This window comes from Apostichopus japonicus, chromosome 10, assembly GCF_037975245.1.
Source record: "Apostichopus japonicus isolate 1M-3 chromosome 10, ASM3797524v1, whole genome shotgun sequence".
NCBI classification, from domain to species: domain Eukaryota; kingdom Metazoa; phylum Echinodermata; class Holothuroidea; order Aspidochirotida; family Stichopodidae; genus Apostichopus; species Apostichopus japonicus.
The window spans coordinates 3,142,341-3,158,668 of record NC_092570.1 but is presented as its reverse complement, the minus strand read 5'-3'; the positions used below and the strand labels follow the sequence as shown (position 1 = coordinate 3,158,668).

The 16,328-nt window shown below is 36.8% G+C and overlaps 2 protein-coding genes across 3 annotated transcripts in view; one reads left to right on the top strand and one right to left on the bottom strand.

Moving 5' to 3' along the window:
* LOC139974882 (phosphatidylinositol 3,4,5-trisphosphate 5-phosphatase 2-like) overlaps positions 1 to 8,604 on the top strand; it is a 41,367-nt gene extending 32,763 nt beyond the window's left edge. For both annotated transcript variants that reach the window (XM_071982395.1, XM_071982394.1), the window contains exons 26-27: positions 5,258 to 5,760; positions 6,411 to 8,604. In XM_071982395.1, coding sequence (XP_071838496.1) covers positions 5,258 to 5,760; positions 6,411 to 6,620 — 713 coding nt within the window. In that variant the 3' untranslated portion in view covers positions 6,621 to 8,604. The remainder of the gene's footprint in view (positions 1 to 5,257; positions 5,761 to 6,410) is intronic.
* A 1,832-nt stretch (positions 8,605 to 10,436) lies between these two features.
* LOC139974886 (mediator of RNA polymerase II transcription subunit 11-like) lies at positions 10,437 to 16,152 on the bottom strand. The gene is made up of 2 exons (XM_071982401.1): positions 15,937 to 16,152; positions 10,437 to 12,202 (listed from the first exon to the last, which is right to left on the bottom strand). The coding sequence occupies exons 1-2, from the start codon at positions 16,013 to 16,015 to the stop codon at positions 11,946 to 11,948; spliced, it is 336 nt and encodes a 111-aa protein (XP_071838502.1). The 5' UTR covers positions 16,016 to 16,152; the 3' UTR covers positions 10,437 to 11,945.
* Positions 16,153 to 16,328: the final 176 nt, after the last annotated feature.

Below are 16,328 nucleotides of genomic sequence, written 5' to 3'. Positions count from 1 at the left end.
AAGAAGCACCACTTTTAGTTTTTAATGACCCTCCTTTTAACACACCTCTTAGTTTTTCTTTCCTTTGTAAGTTTATTGTAGAAACAAGTTTTGTGGTGGGATGACACCTGCTGGAAATCTATTTCAACCCAGAGTTGGTCATTTCAGACCAATCAGGTGACAGAATCAAAAATATCTACAAAATTGAAAAAAAAAAGTTAAAAAAAACCCCTTACAAAACAAGAAAAAGAAAGTTGTTCTCTTTGATTAGCTGATCATCAAGTATCAAACAAAGTTTTCAAATAAGATTAAGCCTTGGAATATTTGAAGAATTTGGTTGACATGGAGGGAGAGGCAGCTCTGTTGTTATTAACTGAACCAGTTCTTTGACTTGGAGTCATATTCGTTAAAATTTTTAACCAAAAATTCAACCCCAAATTCGTGAGAAATGAAGCTTGCCATTTGATAGTTTCTTTCGTAGTAGCAGAAACAGAAAACTCTGGAGGTTGTAGAAACCTTTTTTTTTGCTATGCTATGTAGTAATGGGTTTAATATGGTATGGAAAATTATGGAAGACATTAACTCCAAATATAGTTTTAGCAAAGTTATTCAATATGGCCGAGTACCTCAGTGTTGATACATTACTGTATGTATGGATATTTTGTGGGTAGTTTTATATTTTGGAAAAGGTGTATAGTGACCTAGGAGGTCCCAAGAAAGACAGCTAGAGAGTACACCGGAGATGGTCTTTTGTGGTCAACAGCCAGAGTGTATCTCAGTAATTTGCACACAAACTTTTTTTTATTTGCACATTTCACTTCACTCTTAATATATAACAGGAAGCAATAACTTAAACTATATATTTGAGGAAACATGGGTTGGAGGGGGTTGGGGGGAGTCGTGTTTGTACAGACAAGTTAGATACATACAAGCCATCAGCATTATTGTCCTTTTGTGGGTCGAAAAGTTGGGTAGGGGCCTATAATACTTTGGTCATCCTTAGAACAAGTCGTGCAATCTTTCAATCAATGAAGTGGGTTCTATATCAAGTGCAAGTGCAATATGGGGATCATAGGAACATATAATGTTTTGTTGTAAAAAAAGGAAGTCTTACGTGAACATTAGGTTTGAAATGGAATTTTATAACCTCTATACTGTTGAGTTTCCGCACTGACCAGGCATGCGACTATTGAAATTGATTAGTGGCCGGGAAGTCATTTTCATCCGGTATCGCATTGGCAAATTGTTATACAAAATAGTGCAAAGATGTGTAACCGTGTTGGTACTCAGGAACTTATAGTATTTTACAAAAGACCAAATTTAGAGCCTCCAAAAACTATCACACAGTATGTGAACACTAAATTAGTCCACGAAGGGGCCACCAAAATTGTGGCGTATGAGAGGGGGCAGAATATGAACTGTGTCATCCTTGTCAGCCAAAACTACTCTAAGGGTTCCTGCCATTGAATATAGCCCTGGGAAGATGTACCCCTTAACCCCCCACGCCCGCCCCCCCCCACCAATATTAAAGATGAATTAGGGATACTATTTTGCAACTATTTTAATTTTAACCCTTCGTAGAGAATTACTTCAGTTTCAGCATGCCATTATTTTGATATTGCCACAATGATTAAAAAGTGCTGAGAGCAATGTTAGTTTTTAAATTTGCACGATATTACCTTCAAATCTGTCTTCTTCACTCCCCCCCCCCTTGCAGGCCCTCCCCCAACACCCTGATTGGTAATTAGTTATTGTAACTTTTATATCTGCAACAATTGTTGACCTATTCCCTCACATTTTCTTTTATAAAGCCACATTCAATCTACAAACAGTGCAGTTGCGACTTTCACAATCTGTTCTGTGACTTTAATAATAATTTGCCTGAAATCTAGTTTTGGGCAAGAACTCGGGGTGGTTTTGCATAATTTACTGCATGCATGTCGGAAATGTTTATGAGTCTACTGAAGAAGTGCATCTTGCTATCACCTTTGTAGGTCGACAGGTATTCTTTAAAGAAGAGTGAATCAGGGACTTCTTAACACAGTATCACATAGCAGATTACTGTGCAAAATGGGCTAATTGGTAACATAGTGCAAACATGTGTACCACTTTTGGTAGTCAGGAACCAAAGTGTTTTATAGGAGACCAGATTCGGAGCATTTGAAACTGCTGGACAAACTTTGAATACTAAATTATTACCTATAAAATTTGAATACTAAATTATTACCTATGCCTACCCAAATGTGATAATTTTGCGATGGAAAATTTAATTGCAATTCATTTTTCTTATTACATTTCCTGTTAGAAGAATTAAGGGAAATATTTTCAATCTTTCCTTTCTAGCTCGACATTGTTATATTTTCATGATCACACAAAATAATTGTTTTATAGCAATTTTTTATCAAAAATGCTCAGGATTGAAAAATGTAGATATGAGACTCTGAAAACATTAATGTTATCTTTGAAGGTAACAGGAAAGTACTTGTGAGACTTAGTCAAGTAATATATGTTTATTTTACCTAGAGATATTTTATTTGTCAGTGGCCAGTCATTCAGTATCGATGCATCTATCTCTACCTGTCTGTATTGCCCAGTCGCTAACTACTCCTGGAATAAGAGTGTATTAGAAATATTTTCAAGTGCTTTGACATTGTTGAGAGGGATTGTTTATGTGTTGGAAAATAGTAGTTAGCAGCTTGGAAAACTGTTGGGGAATTACAGGATGATCTCTCAAGGTCAGAAGAGAATCAAGAAATCCAAGCTTTATGGGTTCTACTTGAAGTTAATATGATCATTATGCAAAATAGTTACCATAGTAACAGTGGTTACCATGGCATGTTCTGTGGCAGAGCTTGGAGATGGTGGAGGAGTTATAATATTCTCTCAGATCAGAGGAGAACTGTAGTCCAAGCATCACTTACGACCTCTTCCTGAAGTAAACAGAGCACATGCCATTGTTAACCTACTGGGCAAAGTTGTAGCTGAGATTGGGTCTTGAAAGTTCAATATCATCGCTTCATGCTGGAATATATATCCAGAATAATGACAAATTGAGTGTAAAAAATCAAGAACAAAATGGAGGAGAGATTCTCTTGACCATTTTAAACCTTTCTAGTTTCTGAACTTTGATTTTGTGCAGTGTTCTTCATAGAGTTGCTTTGTAGAGAAAAGCTTAATGTGTTTAAGTATGACGGAAGGGCAGGGTAGTTGAGGTGAATGGAGTTGGGGGGGGGTGGGGGGTGGAGTGGGGGGTATAGGTATAGGGGAGAGCAGAGACAGAATCAACCGTTGTAATGTAAGAATTACATAATTGAAGTATGTAAAGCATGTGTTTTGCACAGCATGAGGCATGATGCAATGTCATACACTGTTTAACATTTTCATCACTTTGCATCCCTTTTTTCAATTTGATTGCAAGGAAAACAGTAAAATACCTTTATAAAGACTGCCATAGTTCTACAAAAAGAAACACAAAATCTGAGCTGCAAAATTTGCTTTATTTAAACTTGTCCACAAAGACTGAAAACATGCATAGAAAATTAATGAAAAGAAAAGAAAAGAAGAAAAAAAGGCAAACTTTGTTCACAAAATTCACCTAAAACCTTATCATCATTATTGAAGAAGAGCAATTAAATGCTGAGCAGTTGACATGAAGTTCAAAAAGATGATATTAGGAAGAGAAAAATCTCTCTCTGTGGAGGAGAGAGATTTGCAATTCACACAGTTGCTTGGGTATCTTGGTATAGAAAGGATAGGCAATGATATTAGCTGCAGGGATTAGTTAAAAAGCTTTAATAGCTTTAAAACTTATTGTAAATATTGGAAACATTGGTATATTGGTTGATGCATCCCATAAACTAGGATTTGATAAAGATGCTTTCATAACTTCCCATTCCCTCTTAGTTCCTTCCCTTATAATCCACCCCCTTCCCCTTCAGACCCATAGTCAGGTATAGGGGAACATGCTACCTCCTCTCCCTCACCCATATGGACTAGCTGAGTCCTCCCCAATCCCCCCCCCCCCCATCTCGGCCACCATCATGTCATGTGCTCAAAACCTACACAAGACATTTAACTTTAGATGGAGAGACTGGATAATAAATAGTAGTTTTAACTGGTGGATTCTAGTCAAACAAAGTTGTCTTGATAACCGGGCATCAATTTATTTCAATGTCTTTATGCTGGAAATCAGGTGACAGGTTCAGTAATTAGAAAAAGAAAAAGGAAAAACAGAGGAAGCTGCTGATTCTACGAATGGTATCTTTTTTTTTATTTCAAATTTAATTAATCAAGCAGTAGCCATAAAGACAATGCAAGGACAATTGAGTTTTGCTGAGACATTTTTTCATGTAGCCTATCCTACTTGGGAGATATTCACCTGTTACCTGTTTGAAATTTGAAATGTCTGGAGTACTCCTTTGAAAGCAATCAAAGATACCTTACATTTACCTCCCTAGTTCAATACTCTATATTATAAATCCATCGTTTTATGTTTCCAACTTTATTTCACTACACCAAGATGTTTCCTTGTGATGTCATATGAAATAAAAGCACACACAATATTTAAATGAAACAGTATTTTTTTCCTTTCGACTTATCGTAAGGTAATTGTAAACATCATCTTTAAGATCACATAAAAACAAAAAATCTTGTATTATTATTAGTTTTCTGATGATTTGTCAGTGAGTAAACTGGTTGGTGTACTAGACAATGATGTCCAGCCATTTAAATGATGCACCTCTGATGGTTTATGTTTGATACATTAAATGTGGTTTTTAACTGTAATCTTACCTGAATTACTGATAGTTAGATTTTTCTTAATCCACATGTGTATTGAATTAATCCACACTTTACCAATCTTTAAATCACCAATCAATTTTCTGCCTAAAGCAGTCGATCCTAACATCAGTGTCTTTCACATGAATGTAATTTGCATGTTGATGTAACTGACCCAACAATTTGTTTTGTATAGGTTGCTAATTGATGGTACATTCTGCAACAAGATTACCTACATTCATACCTGTAGTTTGTTGCCTATGGATATCCTTGAGGCCACCCTCTCCCCACCCCCCTCTTTTTTCTTTCTTACATATTTTGATGCATGTTGCATTTAGTGCCTTGGTAGTAATAGTTTTTAGTAAGGGGGATAGGAAGGGTGGAGAGCTGGTTAGGAAGGGTCAAGAACACATTAAAAACTATAAGACTCTGAGATCCAAATCATATCATCATTTTCATTTTTCTGATCCATTTTTCTTTTTCTTTTTACATCTCTTTGTAGGTATGGCGCGAGTTCTGCCGTGGAGTAAAGAAGTTAGTACCCCTTTGCCACCCCAAAGAAGGTCATCCATGAAATCAGATGACCCCCCTAGTATAGCCCTGCCGGTGCACACAAGCAACGCTCATTCAAATAGTGCCACCACTCCACAATCCAAGGATTCTTCCCCAGTTACCAAAACTATTCCAAACATTCCCCCTCCCTTACCCCCTCCCAGAGCTACTAGTCCAGCTGTATTGGAACTACCCTCTGCCCAGTCTACAGTGTACGAGGTTAATGACAAGGATGTTCAACTCAGTCCAATGTCCAAGCGTGCCCCTTTCCCTTCCCCCTCAAAATTTCCTCCAAAGGGTAACAAAAATGGTAGTGGGGAATCCCCCACGCTTTGGACCCCAAGTGAAGCAAATCATGACGATGATGACATAATTCCTCCTCTGCCCGAGAAGATGTCAAAGACAATCACCAGCCCAAGCACAAACACAAACAGCTTTGAGGATGATCCCGATGTAAGTTTATCGAAAGGTTTATTTTAAAACTTGGCAGATTATTTGTAAAAGATTATCGTGCTAAATATTCCTTCGATATGATCGATTTATAAAAGCAGTGAAGAAATATTTGTCATGTTTAAAGTAGTATATTGTATCAAACTTGCTAACAGTGCTAGTCATCGACTTTTAATTTTACCCTCTGTTTTTAATCTGCTAAATATTTGACAACAGTGATTTTGGCTGTGACGACTAGTTTTAAAAGATTTTTTAAGTCCTGGCAAGTGGGAAATGAAAAATTAGGATGAAGAACTATGGATTATCTTTTGTCATTGTATTTCCAGGTATTTCCTATTTGAGTTATAATTTGGTTTTTCAGCAAACTTTGATTCCAAGGAGCAATTGAGGAAGTAAATGTACCTTCATACAAAGTGTTGACAGTTTTGCTGACATTTAAAAAACTGAAGAGGTCTTCATTGTAGTTATTTTCAAGTAGATAATTCATATTGAAGTGATAACTTGTAATAGCACCAATATCTGGCTTGTTGGAGAAGTCCAGAGGTGATAATTTGTGTCAGCTGCAAGTAGCTCGATAAGATGCGGTATTTTTCCTTCTTTATTTCGTTGTCTTAGTCGACACTTTTAAAACTGTGTAATTTATGTTCTCGCAGATTTATGACACCATTCGCAAGCCATCGACCATTTCCCAGTGGCTGATGGACCTTGGTTTACCTCAGTACATCCATGGCCTTGTAGAAAACGGTTGGGACAGCATCGCATACATCGACGACATCACCGACAAGGATCTGTGCGAAGCTAACGTACAGAACGCGTCTCATCGACAGAAAATTCTACTCAGTATCAGAAACATGGCGGACTGACTTTGGAGCGTTAGCTCGGAATTTTACATCCCGTGTAAAATACCAGTTCGAGTGGACAATATCCGTGCCGTTGATTGTCGGTAGCATCTCGTCTCTACATCAGACGCCAAAGATGATCTCATTCACTGTCTGTTTCTGCAGTGTGTGAGCTTCATGCCCTGTGTAAATTGGGGAATGATCTATCCAGCATGGCATATCAAAATGCTATGCAAAGTGGGGTAAATTGCTATGCAAAGTGGGGTAAATTGCTATCCAAAGTGGGGCAAATTGCTATCCAAGTGCAAAGATCTGTACATATTATACTAGGTATCATAGTGTTTTGTAAGGGCACAGCCAGAGCCATCAAAGGCACTATACAGAATTTGAGCACTGAATTTGATTCCCTGTGCAACTACATAGGTAAGGTAGGCCTTCTCTTCATGAGTGGTTGACAATGTTACCGTGAAGAGGAGACCGTCCAGTATATGTACCACCACAAATATGTACAGTAGTCATTACTTTTCTGAGAATACAAATCAGAGGTGACTTTGTGAATAAATCTTCCTACCAGCTGCTGGGGAGGGTGGGGGGGGAGGGGAGTTAGGAAAGGAGAGTTTTGTACATAGCCAGGAATGTTTGCATTGGTTATTCCTTGATGTTGCTACATTTTGGACATTTTTGGTAATTAGAATATCATTTTCAGAGCAGACATCTATCCGAGATATAGCAGTGACTTTAGTCTTTGAGCCTCTTCAACCACTGAGCCAAAAGTCAGAAGCATCGTTGCAGTGTTTTTGGAGCACATGGCATGATGTTGACTGTGACCTTGGTTGTCATGGCGACCTGGACCATTTTGTGATACAAGTTTTTCACACACTTACCCAAAAGGCAAGAAAGGAAGGAAACAGATTGTGCATTTATTCTTGACTTTTTAAGTTTGTCTTTATAAGTGTTTCTAAGAAAGAAAATCGATCTTAAACAGATTCTTTTTAAAGCAGTTCTAGAGATGTACTGGAATTCATAGTTTAAATAGTTAAATATGAAAGGAAGAATGTGTTCTACATTGTACTAGTCTCAAAGATTTAAGGCCTTATTTCTTTCTGAATTAAATTTAAATAAGTCGGTGAGGTTTGTTTCATTTGAAGACATTTGTTTGTTCACTCATAATATTTCAGTACTCAGAAATGGTGCCCTTCATTGATTGGACTTTGATTGGACCATGAACCATGACAGCTTTCATCTTGATTTATTTCCGGTCGATTTCTGTGAAATAGTAACCTGAAAGCAGGCAATAAGTTTTTTGGAACCCATGAATGTGCTCAGAAAAGGACTTTAAATTGTGGCTTCAAGAACCAGATTGTGAAATGCTTTCTTTCCAACATACATCTCTGTTTTGCGAAAGCAGAATAAGGCCAGTATCCAGGTTGATGCAGAGGCGGCTAAGGGGTGGGGCTCTGTGCTTCTTAAATTGTTCCTGCCCCTCCAACTCAGAATTCCTAGATATGGGTCTGGTCAGAAAACAGTTTCACAAGCTTGTATAATATATTTTGGTTTTGTCTTCAAAGGTATGTTAGCAGTGCAGGGCATATAGTAATATAATCAGAATTTGAGTTGAGAAGATTGCAGCTTTCTACTGAAAAAAAGAAAGTTATAAAACTCCATTAGAATCAGTAAAGATTGTAGCATGCATTCCAAGATATTTTTTTCTGATGAAATTGTTACTTGTGTACTTTCAGAATTTTTGTTCTGTGAGAAATATCTTTATTTGAATAAAAGCAGCTTTGTACATTGCACAGGATCTTGAAATGAGAGGAAATGATTGTTAGATCTCTGAGAAAATTGGATGAAAGTCTTAAGTTTTTGGAAATACAATCCATGAAAATATTATGTCGTAGTTTGATGATAGTAATTATACCAATCGAGGGCAGTGTTAATTAAAAAAAGAAGAAGAAGTACTACTTTCTGAAATGAGTACTATATTTGTAAACCAAATTAGGAATGACAAGACACAAAGACAAAAATAAGAAACTTCTTGTCCAAGCAATTTTTAGGTCCACTGAGAGATACCTTGTGAATCATTTATAGATATTGTCGATCCTGTGTTTGTTGCATGTATACATTTTCTATTCTTTCGTAAAAACTTTCCTAATTCAAAACTTTTTCTAATTCAACATTTATACTATACGGAAAACTTCCCTTACAAGACTTATTTTTCTCATATCAAAGTGACATAATCCCATTTGATGGGTCTATTGTAAATGTTGGAAATTTATTAATCATGTTTATTTGTGATCTCTTTTGTACTTTTATTATCCCCCCCTCCCCTCTTTCCTCCCACATTTTATGTAATATGTGGCCTTGATTAAGTTTGATAGTTTTAACCAAGTCCTTGAAAGTGTAAAGTGTGTTTAATATAATTGAATTCACTGCAGAATGCTCGCATGACAGGAATTGGATCAAGAGATCTTTCAAAAGTTTATAGAGATGGTAAAATCCTAAAATTACCAAAAGGTTTGAGCTTGTACAGGCCCAAGTGCTAATTTTTCAGGGTTTCCATCTCTAAGAAGAATTATGGTATACCTCTTATTTGTAAATGCAGCTGCATGTTCATAAGACAAGTACAATTGCTACTATCTCATGTATAGTACTTTTTTTCCCCACATATTTTTCTCTCATATTTGACCATTTTCTTTTGTAGAAGTGTAACTGATTTTTCTATTGAAGATTTTCATTTTTAGAGAAAATATTGTTTAATTACTATGATATACACTTTAGAACTGCTGGTCAGTCTCAAGTTTGTAACTTATAATTTTTAAATTTAATCTCATTTGTAAGTTTTTCTCTTTGCAGTATTAGTGAATGGCAAATGTATATTTGAAATTGTTTGAAAAATGTTGAAATTGGTGTCTTGTATCTAACCCACTGCAATGTTCACCCCCCCCCCCCCTCCCACTCCCATTTCTGCTCTGAAATACAAATATAGTGAATTAGTTCATAGTGGAATAATAAGTCAAAATAAGTAAATTGATCATTGAAACTTGAGCTTTCATGGGCTTCGGCAATATTAGTAACCACCCCTTTTCCCTAGTAGCTTACACCCTCCAAACCGGCAACCACCCCCCACCTGTGACCTACATTTATTATGTTTAATCAATTAAGCCCCCCTTGTGATATTAATGTCTGTCCATCTATCTGCTTCATTTGTCTGTTCTATGGAATACTTGTTTGGCAATCTCTATGGAAACAAGACTGATTATATTAGAACATTTTCCCAAATTTATATAAGCAATTTGTTGTATTTGTGAATTTCTTATGATTTTTTGTTAAAACAAGATTGATGGTGATGAATTGAGTTTATTGAAAGTTAAATATAGAAATAGAAGTGAGTGTAAAAAAAATTAAAAATAAACAATACGCTCTGCAGTTAATATTTGTAGTGACCATGTATCAAGTCACTGCCGGTGCTTACAGAATGAGAAAACAGGGAATTTTATATTAAAATTTAATTTTGTCATCAGAGATATTCTATGTTGTAAACTTTATTATTATATTTTATTTTGCAATGAGTACTACATAACACAGCACTTCTTCTTATCATCACATCTTGGGCATGTTTGAAGCTATGTTTTCGCATGTTTTCTTTTGTTAATTTTTGTCTTGTAAAAAGTTTCTGAGAAGATACTACCATTTAGAATCAGTGAGAAATATACAATGGTTCCTTGCAAAATATGAGAATAAACATTAATATTCTGTCTCTCTTTTTATCTTTTATCAATGCATCTGTCCTATAAGCATGCTTGAACTGGACTCTTCACAAAGTTGACAGAAGATATTAGATAAATTTTCACTTCATTTATTCACTTTTACAAAAAGTAGGATAATAGTAGAAAATATGCAGAAGTACTTATGTAACACATACAGTAATGCCCTATACAGCAGAGCTTTTCGTTATAGCCAATTTTGTCTAGCAAAATATTTGAATCTGGGCCAGGCCCCTCCCTCCCCCATAAGACAACAAATGTGGCCCACAATCTTGCTCTAATAGGCTATTCAGACCCTTAACACCTTGTACTTGAGCACCGTACCATCTATCATTTGCATTGATCAAACTTAGGTAAAGTGAATGTTTGGTTCTCTCTGAGTATTCAATGCTCCAACCAATGTTTCTCTCCTGAAAATTGAATGGGAAACCCAGTTGTCGATAGATAAAGTGGCTAAAATACTAGTTGTTAAAAAAAGCTACAGTTATATCTATTTCGCCCAAAAGCAAAACACACTTTGACAAAGAAAAAAAAACAATTTTAGCTCAGATATGGATCTATAACAGAAGTTATAAGGTTCTTGGCACACAAATGGAAAGGTGTGGAAACATGCCTTTTTTGTGTGACAATTGTTTTTGTGTGACAACTTAGTGAGAAATATTCAGTTAAAATTTTAGGCAAACAAAAAAAATATTCTGAAGTAAACTGAAGGCAAACCTTGGCTTTGACCTAAATTGGAATACATGTGTTAAGATTTAATTTACTTGATAATCATCTTGATGCCATCCAGTCTCTGGTAATACTTTTCAACTTCAAACTTCAACCAGAAATCTACTATTGGAATATGGTTTAACTTAGACAATTAATTTGCTGTTTCTGTAAACTAAAGTACTATAGATGGTACTTTGACTTGGTCACCTCTTCATGGAAGCTCCTTGGGCTGTGGGCTTAAGAAAGTCTACAAGCTGCTGCTATTTATAAAGCAGCAACCAGATACAGCTGATCAATATTTGGAAATTTATACAAATATTACAAGAAACTTTCAACCACTTCCTTGGTTAGAAACACCTTGTAATGACTAATTACGCTGGAGGAATTGGCATTTTTTACATAAATTTACCAATGAAGCACTAAGAGCAATAGTGCACTACCATTAACTAACTGAAACAGTACCAATAACTAGGACAAGTCTTTTTCTTGGGGGATGGGTGGAGAGGAGGGAATGGTGAGGGGTTGTACTTGTTTCAATGTTTCACAAAGTCTTGAAAGGATTTACAATGGAAAGAGCACTTTGGCGATTGCAAATACCAATGTTAGAGCAATCGTTCCTTCTTTTCAGGTTGTGTACTGCATAAAATGGTGATTAGCCTTTTTTTTGCGGATCATTTACCGAGATCTCTGCGGTAAACCAGGCTTGGTTTCTGACTGCCTGCAGTACCTCTACGTGGTAGCGGACACACCTGACCCTATTTATACACCGACAGATAGATCTGGTTAGCATATCATGGCCCAATTCGGTGACGTCTGCTCCATTACTTGTGACGAAAGGCAATCCTCTTTGGCTGGAAAGTCTGTTTCTTTCCCTTCATGGATCACAGATGGTTTTCAATTCCAGTAGTTTCACTTTGGCATTTTCTAACCTATGGATAGCCATCTGAGCATCTTTCTGTGCAGAGTAGCTAGAACCTTCATGAGGTTGGCCACTTGCAACCTGAGACAAATAATTAATTTGTTTCATCAAATTGTTTTCCACACTCTCCAGAGTTTTAATGAAAGACTTAACACTGGAGTTCATGTTCCTGTCATTGGGTTTCTCCTTGGCAAGTTCAGTAAGCGCCCGACCTAGAAAACAAAAGTGACAAACGAAACAGCAATTCAATGATGATGAACATCTCTCGAAAGACACCTTCAGCTAGCAATGTACTACTTGAATCATTCACATTCACTTTACACCAGGGGAAGAGTTAAACTCTGTACCCTCTAACTGATCATATGTGTAGGAAGTCCCATACAAAACCCTGACATAAGGCTATGTCCACGTTTTACAAGCTAGCTGGAAAAACAAAATTAAAGAAGCTTTCTCCAGTAACATACATCGTTTTGGTTGTCATTTTCATCATGTTTAAACTGAATTTTACCCAACATACAAGATTGCAGACTGACAAGTTTTCTAAACTTGCCTCATGAAATAAGCTATTTCTATGAAGAATCTCACAATGTAATTTATGATGTTCTATCCAACAAAACACTTTGTACATAATGGGAACTTGAAGACCATCAAGTCATGATATCAAACAAACATTGAGTTATTTGAGTATTGACTCTTTGTAAGCTCTGTAACTAATCACTGCACTTAGAATAAGCCTAGGCATATATGCCAGTCTTCCATTTTTTGTCCAGATGCCGAGTGAACAAGATGATTTGCCATGTTATCTGCCCAACAGCTGGACGAATAACGTGGGCACTATCACTTACTTGTCTGCCTGCCAGGGGAATAACATTATAGTATTTTCATTGGCCTAGCAGTCAGATGGAGAAGGTGTACTGTACGTAGGCTTGCACGGTAAACCGGTTTTAGTACCGAAACCGGTTTTTTCCAACCGAATTTCGGTACTATTTTTTATTTTAAGAAAACCGAAAAACCGAAAAAACCGAAATGTGAATTGCAAATACTGGAAAGTTTGTTGACTTTGGTTTCTCCTATTTACTGTTCTTTTTGCAATATGAAAGTAAATTGCAACAAGAGAAAGCTTTTCTGAAAGACGACATTGTCAGCTACGATCGGCACACGCCATAACCAGTGCTTGAGGGTGGATAGCTAGGCCTAACATTAGGCTATGCAGCCCTTATATGCGTGCATCAGTTAGGTACCTTGTAGTATTGAACTGACCTTGGTGGCCAACGTTAGTAGTTGTGAGAAGTACACACTCAAATGACGAGATGCAGTTCAAAATAAATTATATCCGACGTGTTTGTCCTCTTTGTTTTGTTCTTATTATTCAACTTCAATTTAATAGTAGAGGATATGGAGAAAATCTTTTCAAACACATTGATCACAGTTCGTGTTCAAAAAATGAACGTTAAAACTTGAAAGGTACATTGCGCAATCCACAATACCATACGACATGTACAGTCGCAGGAGGGGGTGGGGGCTCTGGGAGTTTAACAACTAAGATGCAACAAGTAACATTAGAACAATCACGGGGGGTCTCTGAGTTTAACAACTAAGATGCAACAAGTAACTTTAGAACAATCACGGGGGGGGGGGGGCTCTGGGAGTTTAACAACTGAGATGCAACAAGTAACATTAGAACAATGAACAATCACAGGGGGGCTCTGAGTTTAACAACTAAGATGCAACAAGTAACATTAGAACAATCACAGTCCATTATTCACAAGACACACCTGGCGTCAGGCTTGAGTCAAGGAATATTAAAGGAGTAAAACTGTTGCATACATGACTGGAAATTACAGATGTTGCTGTTGGGACAATTCTCCTTTGTACGCTAATAGATTTTATTTTCTTTGTAAGTTTCCTTTAAACATTTCTTCTTATCAGTTATCAGACAAGGCGTCTCTTAGTTGGTTTTTCGTTTGCGTTGAAGAACACATGTTTCCAACTTAAACGTTAACAATTTATATTCTTTGCCGACCTAATCCCCGCTTTTGCCAGGGATATTTTTCAACTTGTACTTGAAAGTGTAGACGGTAAATTCTCTTCACTCCTTGAAGAGAAATTTATTTTACCGCCAAGATACCACCCGCGAACATGGCTAGAGCCTCGTGCAATTTGGTACCTTCATTGGACCAATCATATTGTAAGGCATTTTTGTTTACGATCTCCAATTGGTCATAATGGGGTTTACGCTCGGCCCTCATCTCCGAAAATATAACATATAATATAACATTTAACATGAACGTGATATTTTTTTTCTGAACACGAATTTGCACTTCGTGAAGTACAGTAAACACAAGACAAACGATACGTGTACGGTGTACGTGATGTTAAAACTTTAAGAAAAATTTTTACTAACACATTTCTTTTCGACATATTTACTTCAGTTTAGTTAACGTGGGTTATAAAATGCGAGTCATGAAGGCAGTAACATTTCTTGAATTTATTCTTCTTATTTTTTTAACAATTTACTGCGAACGAACATACTTGAACACGCTGTTGGTAAAGCTTCAAAAATACACATCTTAGCGATCGAGATTTGGATGTTTTCAATGCAATTCGGGAGGGGGAAAAAACCGGTTTTTGAGCCAGATTCGGTTTTTTGCTAGAGAAAAACCGGTTGTAAGTTTTCACGAAACCGTGCAAGCTTAACTGTACGTTAGTGCTTATTCATCCAGTTGCCCGGCGGCAATTAACACATTTTCATATTTGCCAGAAGACAGACAAATAGTGATGACAATTTTCCTTATTCTCAGAGCTACTGTATTGGTGTAGCAACACATTCTGTAGCCAGGAATTCTGGCACACACTATTAAAGGAAGGGTACAGTATTCCTGTCCTGTAACTTGTAAAGTTTAAAGCATGATGGCAGCTCAGGTGGGAGGGGGAGGGAAGGGAGAGGCACTGCCAACAGGTCTGCTTGTAGTTTTGAAAGGGGGAGAAACCAAGCTCAGGGAAAGTGTCATAGACAGTGGGGGAGAGTAGCAATTAAAAAGCACCTTACTGTGCATATGGTGAATGCACTATCCCAAAGATATTTTCTAGACAGAATATCATGGAGACATGATTATAAAATATTTCCAGGTGACCTACTTTCATGTGACATTGAAAAGAAGTTTATTATGCTTTGTCCCGGCTGGATAAACTTTTCTGGTATGTAAGCACCAGCCTGACCCATTGCACAAATGTTGAGTTACACTAACCGAACTGGCATGACATAACTATAACGATTAAATTACATATGATCTGGAACTCTTGCTTCACGTTATGAAAATGAACCAACCACAGAGGGGTCATGTGATATGCTCCCAGGTGCTACTAACATATTATTTATGCCTTTGTACGTTTGAAATGATAAGAGTTTGTACGAATGCCACTATAGGCTAACAGTAACACTAACAGGTCAATAATTGTGTCAGAAATGTATGGACCTGGCTAATATTCAAACATATTACTGCTGTTAGGGCTGTATAAATTGCTTATGGTCGTCAGTCCTATCATTTTATGCGTTTGTCAGGTGCAAAAACTGCATGGTGATTTGTGTTGCTAAGGAAAAATGAATTCTGTCCTCTGCTTCTTGTGTCTATAATATATAGTATGTACATTCCTGATGAAGTACGTGCGTTCCAGCTGCAGATTGAATGTTTGAAGGAAATAACTCAAAATTTCAAGGGCAATTTTGGAAAATATTTAACAATATGATGCCCTAACTTTAGTGTGGTACGGAGCAGTTCTGCGAAACGTACTAACAGTGTACCAAATCGCCAGACACCTTCACATGGTGTGAATAATCACCACTTACTGTAGCTTATTTAGTAAATGGTCTAAATAAGTTCAACTATGGCCTGAGAGTAGTTAAACTTTTGTTGGATACAAAATTAATTCCGTCGTGAATCTTTACCTGCTTGGTGTACCACTTGGGCTATATCGCCCTCGATGGTTTCGAGCTCCTTCAGTCTCTCTTTCAAAGACGAAGACATAATTGACTGATTGCTACTTCTATACGTACTTTAGCTGTTAGTGTTGGTACGATCTGATGAACTTCTGTACTACAATAGCCGGGGCCGTACAGAAGAATTATTTATGGGGTGAATTTAAATTCCAATGTGCAATTTACGTTGTTTGATATCGTGCTACTTGTTCCTCTATCTGAAGTATGGGCAAAAATAATTTTAGTAGTTGCATTTTATTGAATTATATACAATCATTTATACCTTTAAAATGAATATTGAAATATGGGCTCTTTAGTAAAAATAACAATCCTGGAGGTTAGAGGTCCAGTTTTCCTAATTT